Source organism: Equus quagga, chromosome 5 (assembly GCF_021613505.1).
Source record: "Equus quagga isolate Etosha38 chromosome 5, UCLA_HA_Equagga_1.0, whole genome shotgun sequence".
Classification (NCBI taxonomy): Eukaryota; Metazoa; Chordata; class Mammalia; order Perissodactyla; family Equidae; genus Equus; species Equus quagga.
The window spans coordinates 63,374,085-63,394,101 of NC_060271.1; the positions used below are offsets into that span (position 1 = coordinate 63,374,085).

General features: G+C 40.0%; 1 protein-coding gene across 4 annotated transcripts in view; it reads right to left on the minus strand.

Moving 5' to 3' along the window:
* Nucleotides 1-13,257, minus strand: part of ANAPC1 (anaphase promoting complex subunit 1) — a 109,399-nt gene extending 96,142 nt beyond the window's left edge. For 2 of the 4 annotated variants that reach the window (XM_046661405.1, XM_046661403.1), the window contains exons 1-9: nt 13,007-13,257; nt 10,740-10,976; nt 9,525-9,686; nt 4,621-4,672; nt 4,310-4,410; nt 3,629-3,711; nt 2,467-2,540; nt 594-739; nt 152-372 (exon numbers count right to left, since the gene is read on the minus strand). In XM_046661405.1, coding sequence (XP_046517361.1) covers nt 152-372; nt 594-739; nt 2,467-2,540; nt 3,629-3,711; nt 4,310-4,410; nt 4,621-4,672; nt 9,525-9,686; nt 10,740-10,952 — 1,052 coding nt within the window. In that variant the 5' untranslated portion in view covers nt 10,953-10,976; nt 13,007-13,257. Of the gene's footprint in view, nt 1-151; nt 373-593; nt 740-2,466; nt 2,541-3,628; nt 3,712-4,309; nt 4,411-4,620; nt 4,673-9,524; nt 9,687-10,739; nt 10,977-12,272; nt 12,394-13,006 lie in introns of those variants that run through there. The other 2 variants (XM_046661404.1, XM_046661406.1) reach the window with 2 other exon arrangements.
* Nucleotides 13,258-20,017: the final 6,760 nt, after the last annotated feature.

Consider the following 20,017-nt stretch of genomic DNA (forward strand, 5'->3'; position numbering starts at 1 on the left):
GGATAATGGCTATTTTCCCTGAGAAATACCCAGAAGCAGTCAAAAGAAACTTTAAATCCTTCAAAACATAAGAGAAAGTTTGAAAAAAAGCTATATTTTTCTTGGGGTATCTTGTTTAAAACAAAGAAACACTTCCACATGTAATTCCCACCTTAGAGCTGCCATGTTGGAAATAGAAGGTGAACGAGAGTGTAGACTGGGTGAGGAGGTGGAGCGACTCTGACTGTGAATGGAGGAGTAATTCTGGAAAGGTGAAGCCACGGGGGAATCTCCTTTGGAGAGGCTTCTGAGGTGTGCTGTGAGAGAGCTACTAGTGGCCACATTCTGTGGGGTACCCCCCTGTTCAGAGAACTTTAAAACAACATTCTCTTCCTTAAGGCAAAATGATGAGAAGGGAAAAAAAACACACAATAATTAGATCAAAAGGGTAATTCCTTGTGAAAATTCAGGGTAGATGTCAGTTATTAAAGACAGTATTGCTTTTTTTCCTAAGAAGTTCAATCTATTTCACAAATGATTCTTCCAAAAACATGCAAAAGTTCTCCATATTAATCATCCTTTCATATTAAGAAGAGATTTCCCTTTATCCTTACCTCTGGTTTGACTCTCCGGAGAGCCCAAACAGAATGCAAACTTTGAACAGTGTCATAGGTCATTACAATGGAGGGGTCAGTGTTGAGAAAAACAATTTTCATTGCATGATCTAGAACATATTGCACCCGTGATGAACCAAAAAGACCTTAAAGATAAAATAGAAATGACCAGGTATTGAATAATTGACTTTACAAGACCGTTCTCTCTTGCAATTTCTAAAAATAAAGATAAACCAAGCCAATTAAGACATAAACTCCATGAATACATTACATAATTCACCTTGAATTTTTAGTAAATTTACTTTGGGCATCAACTTCCTTAAAATACATTAAAGATGAGTGTGTTACCAGTTTCAATTTTACATACATGCAATTAACTGTTGATGATTTGTGCTGACCCACCATTAAATTCATCAGCCACAGGTAAACAGTTCATGGCTTCTTCAATAGCTGACTTATTTATAAATTGCAATCAACTATTCTGTCAAGTTTGAATTCCTATGGGTTCTTTTCTTTGGGATGAAATCTGTCCTCTATAGTAACTATTCAAACAGTGCTGAACAGAATACTACTATCTCTGTTTTACTGATCACACATGTAAAATCAGTTTTTTCCTAGTAAATTTAGCTTACACTTCTATATTACCATGAAGTGATTTCTATATCCTTATTTGACTGCTTCCTAATGCTTCCCTCTCAGTTAAAATATTAGAAAATAAAAAAATTTTATAAAAATAAGAACTACTTCATAAAAAATTAAATAAAAATCATTCATGATTCCACCATCTCAAAATATCCACTATTAATATAGTAAGGGAGTATTCCTTCTAGTTTTTTTTGCTATACACATACACACACTTTTTATGTTTTTACAAAATTAGAATCATATTGTATTTAGTTTTATATCCCACTTAACATTATGAATAAGCAATTCCTGAGGTCATTAACTATCATTCAAAAATATGATCAATAATGGCTGCATACCATTCAGTCACAGGCTCTAACATGTTTATTTAGGTTGTCTATGGTTGTTACCAACATAGAATTATCAACAGACTTTCTCTGTGAAAGACCAAAGAGTAAACAGCTTAGGCTTTGCAGACCACATACTGACTCTGCCGCATGTGTTTCGGTTTTTGTCTACAACACTTTAAAAAGGTAAAAACCATTACTAGCTTATAAGCCTTATAACAACAGGCTGTTGGCTTCATTTATTAGCCCACGGGCTGTAGTTTGCCAAGCCCTGATACAGAAGACAAAAACCTCGGTGGTATTTCAGAATATGGACTTGGGATAAAGGTCTAAAAATAAAATTGGTCAAAGAACATAAATTTTTTTGCTTTCAAGTCCTCATTATTTACAATTACCTATCATGTTTAGCCACTTTTACAATTTAAAAATAACCATCTAGAAATAACTGTAGGAAATATTAAAACTTCTGAGCCCTAACAAATTATGTCATTATGAGTAGGGAAAACGAAATATTAAAATTCATAAATTTATACAGTACAGGCCTAAGACCCTACATTCTTTTCTTCAGAAGCAATCTTAGCTCATCTAAGTGTCATTCATTTACTTCTTAATCACTGAGGAACAGAGTCTAGAGTCCTCTACACATAGGTTAACAAATTTATCATTGACTTATAATGCCCGTTTTTTACTAAAAGAATAACTGCTAATATAGTTAACAGCAGGGTATTCAAGGAGTTCTTGCTTTAATATGAATTATTTTCATAACAAAAAAATTATTTCTGTAAAATGCTTAAATTATTTTTATAAAACAAGCCAAATTTTCATAAGCTTCTTCATTTCCTTCCATCCCCCAAACTCAAAAAAAAAAGCATATGTAAAAGAACTTATATAAATACACTTACTTCCAGATTTACAAACAAGTGGGGTTATTTCATCTAGTGGATGCAGCATGCTGAACATAGTGGGTAAAGGTTCCCTAGGAATAAAGAAATAACCGGTCAATCACCAACACAAGATGACTCCATTTGTGCACAAATTTTTCACTTTTCTTGCAAGGAAATATCTTCTCCAGATTACACAAGCAACTAAACACCTACCATCTTAAAAAGCAACCCTCTAAACCTTTTATATACTGTTTTTCATAGTACTTTCTATTTCATTCCTAGAAATCTCTCCTCTTATGCAGGCTAATTCTATACATACACACCCGCAGGGAAATCAATATAGCTCAGGAAATATCTACAGATGCCAATCGTCACATTACAGAACCAGTGGAGTAATGGGCATAAAGCAGTCTTTTTTTTTTTTTTTACCTCACTTAATGGCAGTGTGGCTTTGGCAGCTGAAAAAGAATTTAGTCTTCTACACCTATTTACAAAGGAGTGCACTTAAAAAGAAGAAAAACTTCAAGTAAATAAAAAGCCTGCATTTTTTAAAGAGTAATTGAAAAAAGAGGGCAAAAACAGGCTTTCTACCTAAACACAGATAAAGATTAAAATCTATAAGCAATTTTTTAAAACCTCAGTATCTACTACTTGTACCACTTTGATAGGTACTGTATGTTCCTTCCCTTCAATGAGCTCACAATTTATTAGGGAAACAAGGTAAACACACTGCCAATAAGCGCCTACCACATTGCGTACCTAACAGGTAGGTACTAAGCCCTGCGTCAAAGGTTGTATACCTTAGCTCATTTAATCTTTCCATAAATTCCAAGAGGTAAATGATAGTATTTCTGTAACAGATAAGGAGACCAAAGCTAAGAAAGCTCTAATGATTTGGTCAAAGTAACCCAATGAAAAAATGGCAGAGCTAAGAATGAGTCTTGTTATCTTTAAGTCATGTGCTTGTTCAATTTCACAACTTGGGGGAAAAAAGCTGTAGAGAATTAAGTACCAAGTGAGAAGTAGAACTCATAAGTGTACTGAGATGAGAGAAAACGGCATCTATCTATGCTGTTAGCATGAAAATTATCATCCCCAACTTTTAGGTAAACAGTTTTACCTAAGAACCAACACAAAAAAAGCCCAAGTAATAATATTCTGAACTGAGGAAACGGACTACCTGGGTGGACCTGGAGGTACCTCATGTGAAGAAGTGCTTCGCTCGAACAACAGTCCGTATTTGGTGGGCCAAACATTTGCAACCTTTCAGGTAAAAGGGTAGCAAAAAACAGAAGTAAAAGAAACTATTCTTTGTAACATGTTTAGGAGACATTATAGAACATTAGATTTTCTTCCAATTTAATAAGAGCTTTACAAAATAACACGACCATTAATCATAATATTTAAAAGACAAGTAATTTTAACAAGCAAGTCTAAGACAAAATCAAATCTAAGGAAGAGTTCAATGGTGGCTCTTCTCGACAAATTCCTGGTGGCAAATTCCTGACAGTGGCTAATATCAATACCAAAATGACAATGTGATAAAATTTTAACAATAGCACTAGGCATAAAAAGATGATGAGAAAAACAGGAAAAAGACTATTGCTCATGTACTTTAATCAAAACAACGTATTTATCACAAACTAAAAAAAACTTAGAAAAGACTTCATAATTTACTTCATTAAATAATTTTTTATGCAAAAGATGAAAACATAAGCCACTAAAGCTGCTAAAATTTATTTTGAGTGAAAAATAACACTCTTGATTACTACAAGATATAAGAGTAGCAATACTTCTGAAACCAATTAATTCAAGAATATTCTCCAACAAAACACAAAAGCATTGAAACACTCAAGTTTACCTGAAAAGGTAAAGAAGCTATGTAATCTTTTCCTTCTATGCTATGCATGTTAATACATGAGCTTTGCAATATACATATGCATTTTTCCACTTCATCACTACCTAAAAAGAAAGGGTAGAAGATTTACGCTTTTTTCCCCAAAAAATCTCAACAATCAAAAATTGCAATCCCAACTCACAAATTCTTCAATGCATAATATAAAAATGCTTAGGTTAAACCACTATTAGTGGCTACTTATTTTGAATGGAAAGAAAAAACAATGAGATAAACATTTGGAATCATAAGATGAAATAAAATTTCAAGAAACTTACTGTAGGCCTTTTCAGACTTATCCTGTGATACAATGAAGTCACACCACAATGCCTAAAATGAAAACAAAATGCTTACCTAAGAAAACTGTATCCAAACAGTAACCTATTAACTTATGGTATCTAAATAATAATAATGGCATCTACATAATAACTGCCCCTCCTCATTAGCTCAACACATACACTATGGGAACAGAAAAGAACAAGATAAAATAAAATTGGACTAATTAATGACAAATACTATAAGGAAAGATAAACTATGTTTGCAAATAATTTTATGAAAAGAGAAGGGAAGACAAAAATCAAAAAACCTACTAGATAGAAGCCTTACGACAAAAGTGAGTTCAAATAGTGGCTCAACCCATATTAAACCCTATATCCTATACAAAACTAAAGATTATCAGAAGAGTTGAAAATTGCCAAGCTATTTTATAATTTCCAGACTTATCTAATGATCATTCTTAGACTGTTCTAGACTCACTTTACAAAAATTCCCTAGAAAAACTAACATTTCCCTTTCTAAAGGCCCCATCTTAGAAAACATAAACTAGGAAAAGCCATTAAACTTTAACTGGCATGCCTGACAATCACTTATTGAAATTATTTAATGGCATTTTTATGTGTTTTTTTAATTGTGGTAAAATATACATAACATAAAATTTATCATTTTAACCATTTTTAAGTGTACAAATGCAGTGGCATTAAATACATTCACAATGTTGGGCAACCTCACTGCTATCCATTTCCAGAACTTTTTCCATCATCCCAATCAAAAACTGTGCCCACTCAATAACTCCCCATTTCTCCCTCCTCCCAGCCCCTGGTAACCTCTAGTCTACTTTCTGCCTACTTAGAATTTGCCTATTCTAAGCACCACATGAAAGTGGACTCATACAGTATTTGTCCTTTTGTGTCTAGCTTATTATACTTAGCATAACATTTTTAAGGTTCATCCATGTTGCAGCACACATCAGAATTTCCTTCCTTTTTAAGGCTGAATAATATCCCATTATAAGCATATACCACATATTGTTTAGTCATTCATCTGTTGATTGACACTCGGGTTGTTTCCACTTTTTAGCCATTGTGACTAGCACTGCTATGAAAATCAGTTTACAAGCATCTGTTTGAGGCCCTGCTTTCAATTCTTTCGAGTATATATCTATAAGTGGAATTGCTGGATCATATGGTAATCCTATATTTAACTTACTGAGGAACCATCAAACTCTTTTTTTTTTTTTTGAGGAAGACTGGCCCTGAGCTAACATCCACGCCCATCTTCCACTACTTTATAACATGTGGGACACCTACCACAGCATAGCTTTTGCCAAGCAGTGCCATGTCTGCACCCGGGATCTGAACCGGCAAACCCTGGGCTGCCGAAGTGGAATGTGCGAACTTAATAGCTGCGCCACCGGGCTGGCCCCATCAAACATTTCCACAGTGCTTTTTTACACTCACACCAGCAATGCACAGGATTCCAATTTCTCAACATCCTCACCACCACTTGCTATTTTTTTCATGTTTTTAGCAACAGCCATCGTAGTAGGTGTGAAGTGGTATCTTATCGTGGTTTTGATTTGCATTTGCCTAATGATTAACATTGTTGAGCATCTTTTCATGTGCTTATCGGTCATTTGTCTATCTTCTTTAGAGAAATGTCTCTTCAGGTCCTTTGCCCGTTTTTTAATCGGACTGTTTGTTTTGTTGAGTTGTAGGAGTTTTGTTTGTCTGTTTGTTTTAAAGATTGGCACCTGAGCTAACATCTGTTGCCAATCTCTTTTTTTTTCTTCTTCTCTCCAAAGCCCCCCAGTACATAGTTGTATATTCTAGTTGTAGGTCCTTCTAGTTCTGCTACATGGGACACCACCTCAGCATGGCTTGATGAGTAGCACCACGTGCATGCCCAGGATCCGAATGGGCAAAAGCCTGGGCCGCTGAAGTGGTACGCACAAAGCCAACCACTCGGCCACTGGGCTGGCCCCAAGTTATAGGAGTTTTGAATGGCATTTTAGCCAAGGAAAATTCATGAAGAAAAACAGGCATCAGAGCTGCACTTTAATCTGAAAATTTACACTGTACCTATTACAGTCTCAACTTCCTTTTATGAAATCCCATCCTCTCAGTCTCTACAACTAGATCTTTTATCATTCCTCTTTATCCCTAATATCTTAGAGATCACTAGCCCCTTTCATATTTCCCTCAGCTCTGTCTCTCACCTGTCTTCTGTTTCTTCAAGGTGCCAATCTTTCACCTGACCTACCACAAAATAATAGCCCTGACACTAGTCTCTCTACTTTCCAGTCAGTCTTATATATTGCCACCAAAGTAATCTCTTCTCAGAATACAAAACTGATGATCTACTTTCCATTTTAAAATCCTTGATAGGCTCCCTCCTGCATACACTTTAAAATCAAAATTCCTTGGTTTACATACGAGACCTTTCAGTTTGGATCCATCCAACACCTGCTAGCATCTCTCCACAGCCACGCCCTCTGTACAGCCATTCTGAATTTAGAAAACATCATGTTTTTCCACAATTCTTTTTTTTCTCAATTCCCTCTGCCTAGAATGCCCTTTTACCAACTTCCAATTCAAACAGCATCTTCTTTGAGAAACCCTCCCTTCAGAGTTCAGTCCTCCTGGCTCTCACCACACTGTGGACACAAAGCCACCATACAGCACTTTAGTTTATCTGAATACAGCATTTTCGTTTATCTGTTTACCTTTCTAGACTATGAGGTCTTCAATGGCAGAAACTATATTCATCTTTGTAGCCCCAGCACAGTCTGAAACAGAATGACACTAAACAACTGCAGAATGAAGGAAGGAGTAAACTAAATCTGAGGCACGTACACCTGGGATTATTTCTTAACCAAAATGCAAAATTACCTTTTCTCCATATTAGCAAGAAGACTGAAATTAGAAATCTTATGCTTCCACTCATGCGTGATTCTAAGAGCAAGGAGACAATACATCTAACTGCACATGTGTGCAATGCTGTAAGCAGACAACCATTCCTTGGAGAAATAAAGATGGAAACACAGAAGCGAAGAACTATTTGGACATCATCGAATCTACTTTTCACATCTACACTAAGCACAGGGTTCCACAGGGAAAATCATCATCAAAAAGATCACTGGCTTCAACACTTCTGCACAGAAATGCTTTCACACATGACCTCAAATTTTGGAATAATTCGGTTTATCCTTCCCAATAAATTGTTAGAGGAGTACATCAAAAAAAGATATTCTCCTACATAACCACAAAACCATCATCCTGCCTGAGGAAAAAAAAATAATTTTCTAACATGACCCAATATCCAGTCCATTTGCAACTCTTTCAAATTTTCCCAAAATTGTCTTTTTCAGCTGATTTTCTAGAACCAGAATTCAAAGCTCATTCAATAAGGGTGAAAAAATATTGCATTTGGTGATGTCCCTTCAGTCTCTTTTAATCTAGAACAGTCTCCATCTTATTTTCTTTCTCCATGACTTTTTTTTTTTTTGAGGAAGATTAGCCCTGAGCTAACATCTGCTGCCAATCCTCCTCTTTTCGCTGAGCAAGACTGGCCCTGAGCTAACATCCATGCCCATCTTCCTCTACTTTATATGTGGGAAGCCTACCACAGAATGGCTTGCCAAGCAGTGCCATGTGTCATGTCTGCACCAGGGATCCAAACTGGCGAACCCCAGGCCGCCAAAGCGGAATGTGTGCACTTAACCGCTGCGCCACCAGGCCAGCCCCTCCGTGACTTTTTAAAGAAACCAGAATGTAGACTCTCCCCCTAATTGTTTTCTCATTGTGTTTTTTCTTTAAACTTTTTGTTATGGAAAATTTCAAATAGATATAAAGTAAATAGAATAACATAATGGATTCCCATCAGCCAGCTTCAATGATTATCAACCTTCGGCCATTCTTGTTTCATCTATAGCTCCAACCAACTCCTCATCTCACGATATTTTAAAAATTGATCCTCTAGTCCCTATATTTCCTATAACTGGAATTTAGGTCTAGATATTCAGGTGAACTATTTCTTGGAAGAAAGCTTAGTAGATAATATCACGTACTTCATGCTGCATTACAGCTGGAGGTATGTAATACTACTCTGTCCCACTATTAGTGATGATAAACTCAATTATCTGGTTGAGGTGGAGACCAACAGATATCTCCAAACAGATACGTTTGTTCCTTCACATTTACCAAATAATCCACAGGGTGATACCTGGTGCCATGGTAATATCCTTTTACCCAAAGGTCTTAGTATCTGTTTACAATCCTTGTCTGAATCAGTTATTATAATGGAGGCTACAAAATGGTGATTTTTTTCTAATTCTATCATTCCTTTTTTACTTATTTACTGGCATTCTATAAGGAAGGGTTCTCCTTCATTAACTAGAGATGAACTGCATGTCTTCCTAAAAAGGCAAAGCAAATACCTAATTCTTTCCCTTTAATTACCATTTCAGAACAGAGTTAGGTATAATAGCCAACTGCATGATAGTAAATTAAGATTTTTTTTTTCTTTCCCTTTCTTTCTATCACTATGAACCCAATTTTTATTTATTCAATACTTCGCAATTAATCATAATGACTATACATTAAAATACTTTTTAAGACCCTTAATGTCTTATAAATTTTTATTGACAATGAATGAATCAAATTTCTCAAGGACAGTGTTTAAAGATTTTCATTAAACTGACAAAGGACAGTGCAAAAAAAAGTGATGATATAGAAAATAAATTAAATTTTTATTTTTTTACCATTAACTTCACTACATGTTAAAATGTACACCCAGCTGCTGGGATCATTATGCTATGTTCTTAACATTTCTGTTAAATTTTAAAACAAAAGCTTTTCCTAAAAAAAGTCTTAAATAGTCAATCAAACGCTAAAATTCAACTCACCTGTTGAACAGGACTGTCAACTGTAAACGCTTTATAAACAGCCAATGCCTGGCTTTTACTTCCTTTGCTCCAGATCACCATATTTCCAGCCACATAGAGTTCCTCATCATAATCCACTTCTTCTCCAATTTCGCTTACACCTTTCCTTAACTGCCAGCTTTCCTTAAAAAATAGCACACGTAAGAAATGTTCAAGCACTTTTTTTCTTTTTCAACAGGATAGAGCAAGATTTATTAACTAAATCTAACAGTCATCCAGATACAAGCCACCCACTCTCTTTTCGCCTGAGGAGTAAGACTCAGTCCAAGCCCAACTCTTAGAAGGTCTGGTGCCGCTGATTAACAGTGTGGTGGTGGGTGTGTGTGTTATCTATCTTACAAGACTTCGGGAGTAAGAACAGATACTCAAGAATTCTCTATATGAAATGTTTTATATTATACTACTATATTATGCTACCAAAACTAGAAACAAACAAAAATTATACCTTCTCTATAGATCCAAAACTGAAACCAACATGTTTGGGAGACTAAAGGGCACATTAAGCACCTGTGGGGTTATGGAGGGCAGTGAGGGCACATGGGAATCACTGGGGGAGTCGACGCACGATGCAGATTGCCTTGCTCCACAACTGCACACACATTCACCTTCTCCCCCTGTCCCGCCCACCAAAATGAATGAGAGAGAAAAAGATTTACATTTCTAACTACATAAACTTCCCCATCCTGAGATTTTGGTATCCCACATGGATATGAGAATGGAATAAGATGGGAAAGACTGATTTTCTCACACACACTTACATCTCACCCCCCTATTTAAGAACTGCTGCTTTATCTACTTATGTAGCATTTCTTTCCTCCTCTAGAAATGTAAGTTTTTTACAACAGGGACCATTTCTAACTCTACCATCTAATCATCAAATAACATGAAATCTGATCCCCACATACTAAGTGAAGAGAAAGAGATTTAAAATGGACCATAATCACAGCAGTGAACTTGACTCTCATTATAAAACCATGAGTTACACGTCTAAATAAACAGCTATGACACTCTAATACAATGAAGTCATTATTTTAGCCTTGCTTAAAATTACCAAATCTGAACTTCCACCCTAGAAATAGCATCATACTCATTTCTCGTTTGCATCTGGGTAGCCTTAAATTACAGGCAGATTACATCACTCTACATTTCAAAACATAATGGGAAACTTCCTGAAACCTTCTGTTTCTCGTGGATTGTGACCTCCTGAAGGGATCCCACCAAGCCGGCGGCACCATCAGAAGACCATAACTCAGAGGCTGGCTGCAGCTGGCGAAGCTGAAGGTTCAAAGCATTAGGGTGGTGTTTGCAGTGGTCTCGACCGAAAGGAACAAATTCCTGCAAATCCCCGGCTGCAATCATTGTTGCCCTTTCTTCATAGAAGTTCGACATGGGTTCCAAATATCAACATTATTTCTGTATGAATTCAAACACATTCTGGTCAGCTTCTAGAGTCAAAACCAGAATAAAAATATCATAAAAGTTTACAGAAGAGTCATTAATCCTTAGATGAGTGTCAAATTAATCCCATTATATGGCAGGTGTAAGAGTAATCGTAATATCAAAAGGCATTCCAGATCTCTTTCAGGTAATTAGAGTTATTGCCACATTTTTGTTGCAGACTGACCAACAGACAGTTACCACTGTCGGAAACCACTGGGCTGAGACAAGCACTTATGTCCCACACACCTATCCTACGTTTCCTACTATCATACACTTATTTCTCCACACTTCACATATGAAGTATTTAGACAAGTTGTACTTCATATAGTTGTACTTTTTATAGTTGTACTTTATAGTCCCATGACCAGCTGGCTTCACAACATTAAGGTCATTTCTGTTCAGATGCTGGAACCCCATTTGAAGAGCACACCTAAAGGATCACCGGCATACTGGAATGAAACAAATTTTTTAAAAACCCACATATTATTTCTAATTCATCAGAAGTTGAACTATTGATTTCAGTTGACCAAGCCACAAAAGACGTAATAAACTATCAAATGTCATCAGCAGTTTTGACACCCCCATCCACTTAAACAGATGACTACGATCAATTCCAATTCTTGGTCCAAACCCAGGGAACCAAGGCATGAATAACTCTGGCCATGGAACAGTTATGTTTGTAGCAAATTTAAGAGTTCTGGCTTTTAATTAATATCATCTGTTACAGCACAGTTCCTTATACAAAGATGTGGATGAGTGGTGAATAGAAACAAGCCCCTTTACCTCAAATACATTTCTACACACAGTGATTAACAACTAGTAAAATTCTGACGCTGTATAATGTTGTCTATAAGGTGGATGCCAGTCCCATCTCTAATACAACACCTACATTAAAAAAGGGTTTTGTGGCATCGCATTTAAACTGCAATCCTCACACACAGAAATCAAAACAAACGTGATGTCAGCACTATAGACAACCTTTAGAAAGAGTGTCTGAAACAGCACTCACAAGAGTTTAATTAAATTGGACTTAGATTTCTCATCTGAGGTCTTTTTGGCATCAGTTTTCTTTGCTGCAATATCTCAAAGCCTCTGCAGTTTCCATGCAGCTCCTCTAAAATCGTAAGGTTATTGTACTGTGAATTATATTTTACTCCTGAAATAAGTGTATGCCACAATCGTGACGCTTTTCTTTTCCTCCTGCTAAAATTCAGAATTGAGAACACTTGAACTTGGGACATAACTAAAATAGTGCCTTATACAACTTACAAGAAAACAGCAAAATTCAGCTCGTCTTCCTATATTCTAGTCAACAGGATAACCAACATTAAAGAACTTGCCACTTTATCCAACTTCAGTTGCACAACTTTGAAATGTTACTCTATTAAAACTTTGAGAGAAAATTACAAAATTATTAATCTCATAATTATTTTCACAGTACAGTATCTTTTTGTACTGATTAAGGCAGCATATCAAAAATTTTACAGTACCCCAAACTTTTATGTTTTTACTATTAGGGCAACATAAAGAGCCACACACGAAAGTACTATATTAATCTGATACGCTATAAATCAAGATAGCAGCATCGCTTACTAGGAACAAAAACAATCCTGCCTAAGGTAACCACAAAGCTGCTGCAAGAAGAGACCCGAATGCACACAGAAGGGCACCTCGAGTTGAGTCTCCGCAAAAAGGGAGAGCTTGGTCGGCCTCTTAAAGGTTAGGGGAAACCAAGAGGCTAAGAGCCTGGGCTTCAGAAAATCCTGTCGGAAGGGCAAGGGGCCGACACAGAAAACAGCTCAGGCCCACATGGGACTCCGCGTTTAGCTCAGGAAGGAAGTCGGCGAGAAGGGGAGGGGGGAGGCGCACCCCGGAAAGCCCAGCCCGCAGGCCGGGGCCCCCTCGGCTCCGGCTCGCGCTCAGGGCCCGCCTCCGGGTCACAGGGCGCGAGGGTCACAGGACACGCGACGAACCCACCGCGCGCCGCGAGTCCGGGCCCGCACCTGTGTAACTCGGGACGCGTCAGGCGCGGCGAGCCCCGGCTGCTCCCCGGAGGCGCGAGGGCCAAGGAGGCCCGAGGGTAGCGGCAGGGTCGGTCACGGTGACTCCTCGGCCGCTGCAGCTTCTCATTCCCTCCTCCTCCACTATTCCGGAGGAAGAATGGGCAGCAGCTGCGGGCGCGACTGCTAACGACAGGCAGGCGTGCGGGTGAGCCACTCAGGTGAGATGTTCAAATGCACGCGTCCATCTTGGCTTTCCCGTCCTGCCTCGCGCCGGGGCGGGGCGGGGCGGGGCGGGGCATCGCGGGAGGCGCGCTGCAGGCCCGCGGCCCTGACGCCTGCGCAGTTGTGGGAAGAGTGGGAGGGGCGGAACTGGCTAGGTGCCACGGCTTTCCGCAGCGCGGCGCCGAGCCCAGAAGATGGGTTGAGCTTGTTAAAAGTCTGTGCTGTGATAGGACGCTCTTGGCGTCCAGATCTTCTCCAGGTCATGTCACTGCGAGCTTGAACTGCCTCCTACCTCTGAATTAGGAGATGTTCTGGCTAGCTCCGCTCTCGTCTCCCAACCCCCAAATGGGAGGTAAGTACCTCCAAGCTTGGGGGAGACAAGACGACTGCTGATTTTCTCTTTTTTTACCAATGCACTTTAACCTTTTGGGGTCCAGAACCTTTGAAAAGTTGATGAAACCTATGGAGGCCCTCACGAAAACGTTGCGTGCAATTTCAGAGCTTCACAGACAGCTCCCCAGGCGATTCCACAGACCCAGGTTAAGAATCCCAGGTTTATCCTTCCCTCCATGTTTATGGATTCAACTGTACAGTATCATACTTTGGGAAACTAGAAAACTTTCTTGAGCTCTAATCTCCCATTGTCTAGTATCTCTAGGTTGAATGTATTGACAGACGTCCTATTGCCTGGGAAATAAAGTTCAAATTCTTTGTCCAGAAATGTAAAGTTGGCTGAAACTTTATGTCTGCGCTAAAATCGCCCGTTGGGAGTCCCCAAGCACACCTGGCACCGCGTGGTCTTGGTATCTTGGTTTATTTTCATCCTTTTATTTGGAATGTCAACCTTCAGGGTTTAGCTCAAATGCCTCCTCAGAAGGCTTCACTCCAACAGGAGGGAGCCTCCTGAAGACTGAAGGTTTGCGTCCCCCCAACATTCATACTCTGAAACCTAATGCCCTGTGTGATGGTATGAAGAGGAGGGACCTTTAGGAGGTGCTTAGATGACAAAGTTGGAGCCCTCATGAATGAATTAGTGCCTTCATAGAAGAGACCCTACAGAGCTCCCTGGCCCCTTCCACCAAGTGAGGACACAAAGAAAAGACAGCTGTCAATGAATCAGACAGCGGGCCCTCGCCAGACACCAAATCTGCCAGCGCCGTGATCTTGTACTTGCCAGCCTCCAGAACTGTGAGAAATGAATGTTTCTTGTTCATAAGCCACTCAGTTTCTGGTATTTTTGGTATACAAGCCCAAAAGGACTAAGATAGAGCCTCTCTCAGAACTTTGAATGGACCTGCCTTTCCCTGTAGTCATTTACCTGAAACCACAATATCCCTGGACTTCCCTGGCCTGAGGAAGCAAATTTTGATCAAGGCAAATTGATCAATAAGAACAAGGCAGGAAGGAGCCAGACAAATAAATTCCCTTTTATTCTCTCCCTGGTATACTGTTCCAAGGCAAGCTTTCTCCGCACAGCCTGTCGGGAGACGTCCTGTGTGGCTGAGCTGACACACCTGCTGAGCAGGCTGCTGAGTTTTGGGCAGCCTGTGATGCAGCAGCCCTAGTAGGGTAATTCTCATCCTTCCCTGCTTCATTTCCCCGTCCCTTCGTTCTCTCTGTCTTGAGCTAAAGCATCGGCACTCACCAAACTTGCCTCAGGCTTTATTTTCTGGGGAACCCAGGCAGCACAATCCACAAGGCGTGTCTTATGCTGCTAACTGTCCAATCTGTGAAGTAGAGTCACTGAAGGGGTTCATCCAGCTCTCCCTCCTGGGCGTTCCCTTGCTGCCCATAAATTCTCTCCAGATGCCTTTCTGTGGCTTCAGCCGATGATGTCCTCTGTGAGGACACCAAGATCCATGCTGATAGTTCCCCTCCAGAACTCCCAAAGACCATCCGTCCTCAGGGCCCAGAGCAGTGCCGGCAGCACTCCAGAGTCATTAACAACAGCGTGTGGGCTCATGGTTTGACAGTCTGTTAAGAAAGCAAATCCTGCTTCTGCCATTGGCCTTTCTGCTCATGGGGTCCAAACCACGAATCCAGGAGTTTCAGAGAATGGTAATTTCCTGTTATCACCATCATCTTCCCATTCTCTACTGCTGGCCATTGAGGTATCTGCTTGGCTCAGAACACGTAAGCCCTGGTGTGGACTCCCGCAGACGCCCAACTCGTCGCACTTCCGCTGTGTCCTCCAAACAAGCATGGGTTACTTTGAGGGCTCCTGAAATTGCATTTTGGACACAGACACAGATATATCCAGTATTATAAAACAGACCTCTTTTGTTGCTGTACTCATCCCAGTAGTTAGCAAAATTCTCCGTATGTCATTGGTATGCAAAAAAATTGAATAATTAAAATCCCTATTTCACACTTTTAATCTATTTATGACAAAATATACAAGTCTCTGCATTAGCAGCTATTGCTGCATAAAAATATTACCACAAACTCTGTGGTTTAAAATAACATATTTATTATGTCACAATTTCATCTTTTTTCCTTCTTCTTCTTCTCCCCAAAGCCCCCCAGTACATAGTTGTATATTCTAGTTGTATGTCCTTCTGGTTGTGCTATGTGGGACATCACCTCAGCTTGGTTTGATGAGCAGTGCCATGTCTGCACCTGAGATCCAAACTAATGAAACCCTGGACCACTGAAGAGGAGCACATGACCTTAACCACTCAGCCACAGGGCCGGCCCCTATGTCACAATTTCTGTGTGTCAGGAGTCCAGACCTGAATGGGTCTTCTGCTTAGGGTCTCACAAGGCTGCAATCAAGATGTTGCCTTGGGCTGTGGTCTCATCTGAGGCTCGACTGGGGAGAGTTCTGCTTCTAGGCTCACTTAGAATTCAGTTTCTTGTGATTATAGGACTAACGGCTTCGGTATTTTGCTGGCTAACAGTCAGGGGCTGCCCTCAGCAGCCAGAGGCCATCCACAACTCCTTGCCACATGGGGTTCCCCAACATCATCAAAGCATGCAAGCCAAGAAGGCAATAGAGTCTGCCAGCAAAAAGTCAGTCACAATCCTAGATAATCTAATCATGGAAGTAGCAGCCCATCACCTTTGAGGGTTAGAAGCAAGTCACACTCAGAGGGAGGGGATTACATAAGGATGCAGGGGTCGTTGGGGGCCATCTCAGAAGCAGCCTACCTACTATGGTCTCCAATATCTGTCTGATAACTATAAGGTTATAAACTACCCATTTTAGCCAAGACAGTGAGATGCATGCCAGGCTCCTCCTCTCCTCTGAGCCCTTGCCACTGCCTGCCCTCAGCCCTTCCTCTCTGGGCCTGCACAGGGCCCTACAGCCAACCTCATCTCACCCTCTAGTTATCAACAATCTCACAGTCTCAGAAACTACCCAATGGACGTTTGTTAAAGCAATGTCTTGTGTTTTTTAACTACTACTACAGAGGAGAAACAGGGAAAACGAGCTGCTTCTCAAACACCTGAAATCATACTTGATTTTTATAGGGTTAGAAAAACAGGACCCAAAAAGTCAGAGAACAAAGGAAAAAGAAAAAAAATATGGAGTTCACTAGCAGTTCATTTACATGGTAAATGATGAACAACAGGTATAATTAATGAACTGTCACATAACCATGTTTTCTGAATTTATTCAACTTTCCAATACATCGTTCACAAACTTGAAGTCAATTCAAGCTTAGGAGTTAGGATTTATATTTGAAGTAGGATGACCAACCGTCCCAGTTTTCCCAAGACTGAGGGTTCCCAGGACATGGGACCTTCAGTTTTAAAACCAGGCATCCTGGACAAACTGGGACTACTGGTCACCCTAATTCGAAGTGAAAAAAGTCAGGCTTTATAAACATCTGAGCAAACCCTCACCTTCTGGGACCTTGGGTACTGGGATATTGCAGGGAAATGAAACCCAGAGCATATAAAATACGTCTTCTGCATTGCAAACTTCTGGCTAGTCTGGCTGGCCAACTTTATGTCTCACAAGGTATTTGTCACAACAGTTTTGAGACCAGGGGCAATTTATAGCATTGCACTGAACAGACAGGAAGTCTAAAATTCTGGGAAATTAGGGGCTTTATTCATTTAATCAAAGCTTGTCCCATCTTAAAGGGGAAGTTCATATTTCTGATTTAAAATTTTTCCTTCTGAAAGAGAGTGTTTACAATATTTTTATTCCACAATTTATATAGTACCTTTTCCAATGTCAATAACCCACTTCCCCCAAGAAAAACACAACAATTTTATTTTTATTTTTTACTTATTTATTTTTTTTGCTGAGGAAGATTAGCTCTGAGTTAACATCTTTTGCTAATCTTTCTCTTTTTTTTGCTTGAGGAAGATTAGCCCTGAGCTAACATCTGTGCCAATCTTCCTCCACTTTACATGTGGGTCGCTGCCATAGCATGGCTGACGAGTGGTATAGGTCCACACCCGGGATCTGAACCCATGAATCCAGGCCCTTGAAGCAGAGCATGCCAAACTTAACCATGTCACCACAGGGCTGGCCCCAAAAACGCAACAATTTTGAGAGCTGTAATTATAGATTAAATTCAGAGTAGGTGGCATATGGAAACTAAATAATAAAAGATTGGATTCAACCATCTGTTCTACAGAGGCAACTCTGATGTAATCAAAGGAAAATTGATTAGTACCCTTTGTATCAAGTTCTCGCTTCCAGGTTCTGATTTTAACCAGGAATATTTTACTATTTTAAGCCTCTGGGTCTCTTTGCTATTGCTATAATTGCTAAAATAGTGGGCAGCAAGAGTTGCGATTGTGACCATAATGGACTTTTCCTAGTACAGTGAATATGTTATTGTATGGTACTGAATGGGGACACTAGCTACAAATGGCACCAAGCTGTCATTCTGTGGATGGGATGACAGCCCTAGTAATGCAACAAACAACCAAGAAAATACTTTCTAAAATCCCTCCATGGTAACGGTATTCTTAGCCATTGTTCATTCCTAACTAATCCCAGGGGTGGAGAGTCTACCAAGCAAGGGTCAGTAGTCGAGGTTGGTAGAGAAGGAGTGACACCATATGCTGAGAGAGAAGAATTACAAGGCTTGAATTCTCACTTCCCTAGTTAATAGGTTTAGAGTTAACTTGTATAGTATTTACATTTCCACCTCTGCAAAAAAAAATGCTTCCCGATTTCCACAGGTAAATGTGTGCTTTACATCATTCTCTATAGCTTTTCAAGAACTCTGAGCTGTCTGAGATTTTACCCTGTCTGCCTGGTACAGTTCCATGAACGCTGGTAGAAGCCAGCAATCTGCTGGGTCAGAGGTGAAGAATAATTTACTACTTACAGCAGTGGCAGCAGAGTATCAGCATTTTCGGGCCAGTTCCCTGAGCCCTAATCCCCACAGGGTGACAGGGTGACATGAAGAAGGCCAGATGACATCTGCAAACACACTGGGTTGCATCACAGGAAAGGAAGAGTGAATTTAGGAAACCCAAATCTGTAATAATGGGCAGTGAGAATGTCGGCCCTTCGCTCAAAGGGAGACAAGATCTCCATCTTCTAAGGCTGTAAGCAAACCTGCCCTTTGCTCCAAAGGCAGACACTATCTCTATCTTCCAAGTTGTCTCCTACACAAAGGAACAGGGCTACCTTAGCAAGACAAGCAGAAACATAAGAGACCCATGAAGAACTGTCTCCCAAAATGGCAAAGTATAACTTCCATTTTAATGAAATTTTATTATTAACTAGCACCTCCTCTCCAATATCAAAGTTTCTTCTATACAAGTAAACTGAAAGACATAGAACCAAATTTCATAAAGTCATTTCTTGCTGTGCAACAATATTATCACAAACCTAGTGGCAATACGCATTTATTGTTATCTCACAGTTTCTATAGTCAGGAATCTGGGCGTGGCTTAAGTGGCTCTTTTTCTTTTTTTTTTTTTCCTGAGGAAGATTAGTCCTCAGCTAACATCTGTGTCAATCTTCCTCTATTTTGTATGTGGGTCGCTGCCAGAGATGGCTGACAAGTGGTGTAGTTCTGTGCCCAGGATCTGAACCCAGGAACCTGGGCCATCAAAGCAGAGCACACTGAACTTAAGCACTATGCCACAGGGCCGGCCTTTTCTGATTAGGGTCTCACAGGACTGTAATCAAGGTCTTGGCTGAGATTGTGGTCTCTTCTGAGGTTCTCCTAAGGAAGGCTATGCTTCCAATCTCACTCAGGTTCTTGGCAGAATTCAGTTTCCTGCAGCTGTAGGACTGAGGGATTTGGCTTCTTGCCGGCTGTGGGTTGGAAGTCACCCTCAGTTCCAAGAGGCTACCCATAGTTCCTTGCCTCATGGGGTTCCCCAACATGGCCACTTGCTTCCTCAAAACCATCAAGGGAGAAAGCAAGCAACTCCAGCAAAATGAGTGCTACAGTCTATGTAAGAGAGCTGGCTGTTGGCCGCTTCAGATAATTTATCTGAGTGAGGAAAAGTCTTTCTGAGGAGGGCACATTTTAGCTGAGACCTGCAATGAGGAGGAGCCAGCTGTGAGAAGATGAGGTGGGGGTGAGGAGCATTCTGGGAAGAAGGAACAGAAAGTAGGAAATGGAGCTATACCCACAGACAGAAAATACCATCATAGCATGATAACACTGTATTTTATTTGTTTCTCTGTCTGTTTTCTCTATCATCCAGTGAGCCGTACAAATTCTCTCAGAATCTTCAACACCTATTCCATAGTAAACAGTAAAGCTGTTTAATGAATGGATGGATTTATTCATTTAGAATCACTTTATTAAGCCTTCATGTACCAGGGACTTCAGAGATACAACATGACCATGTGAAGGC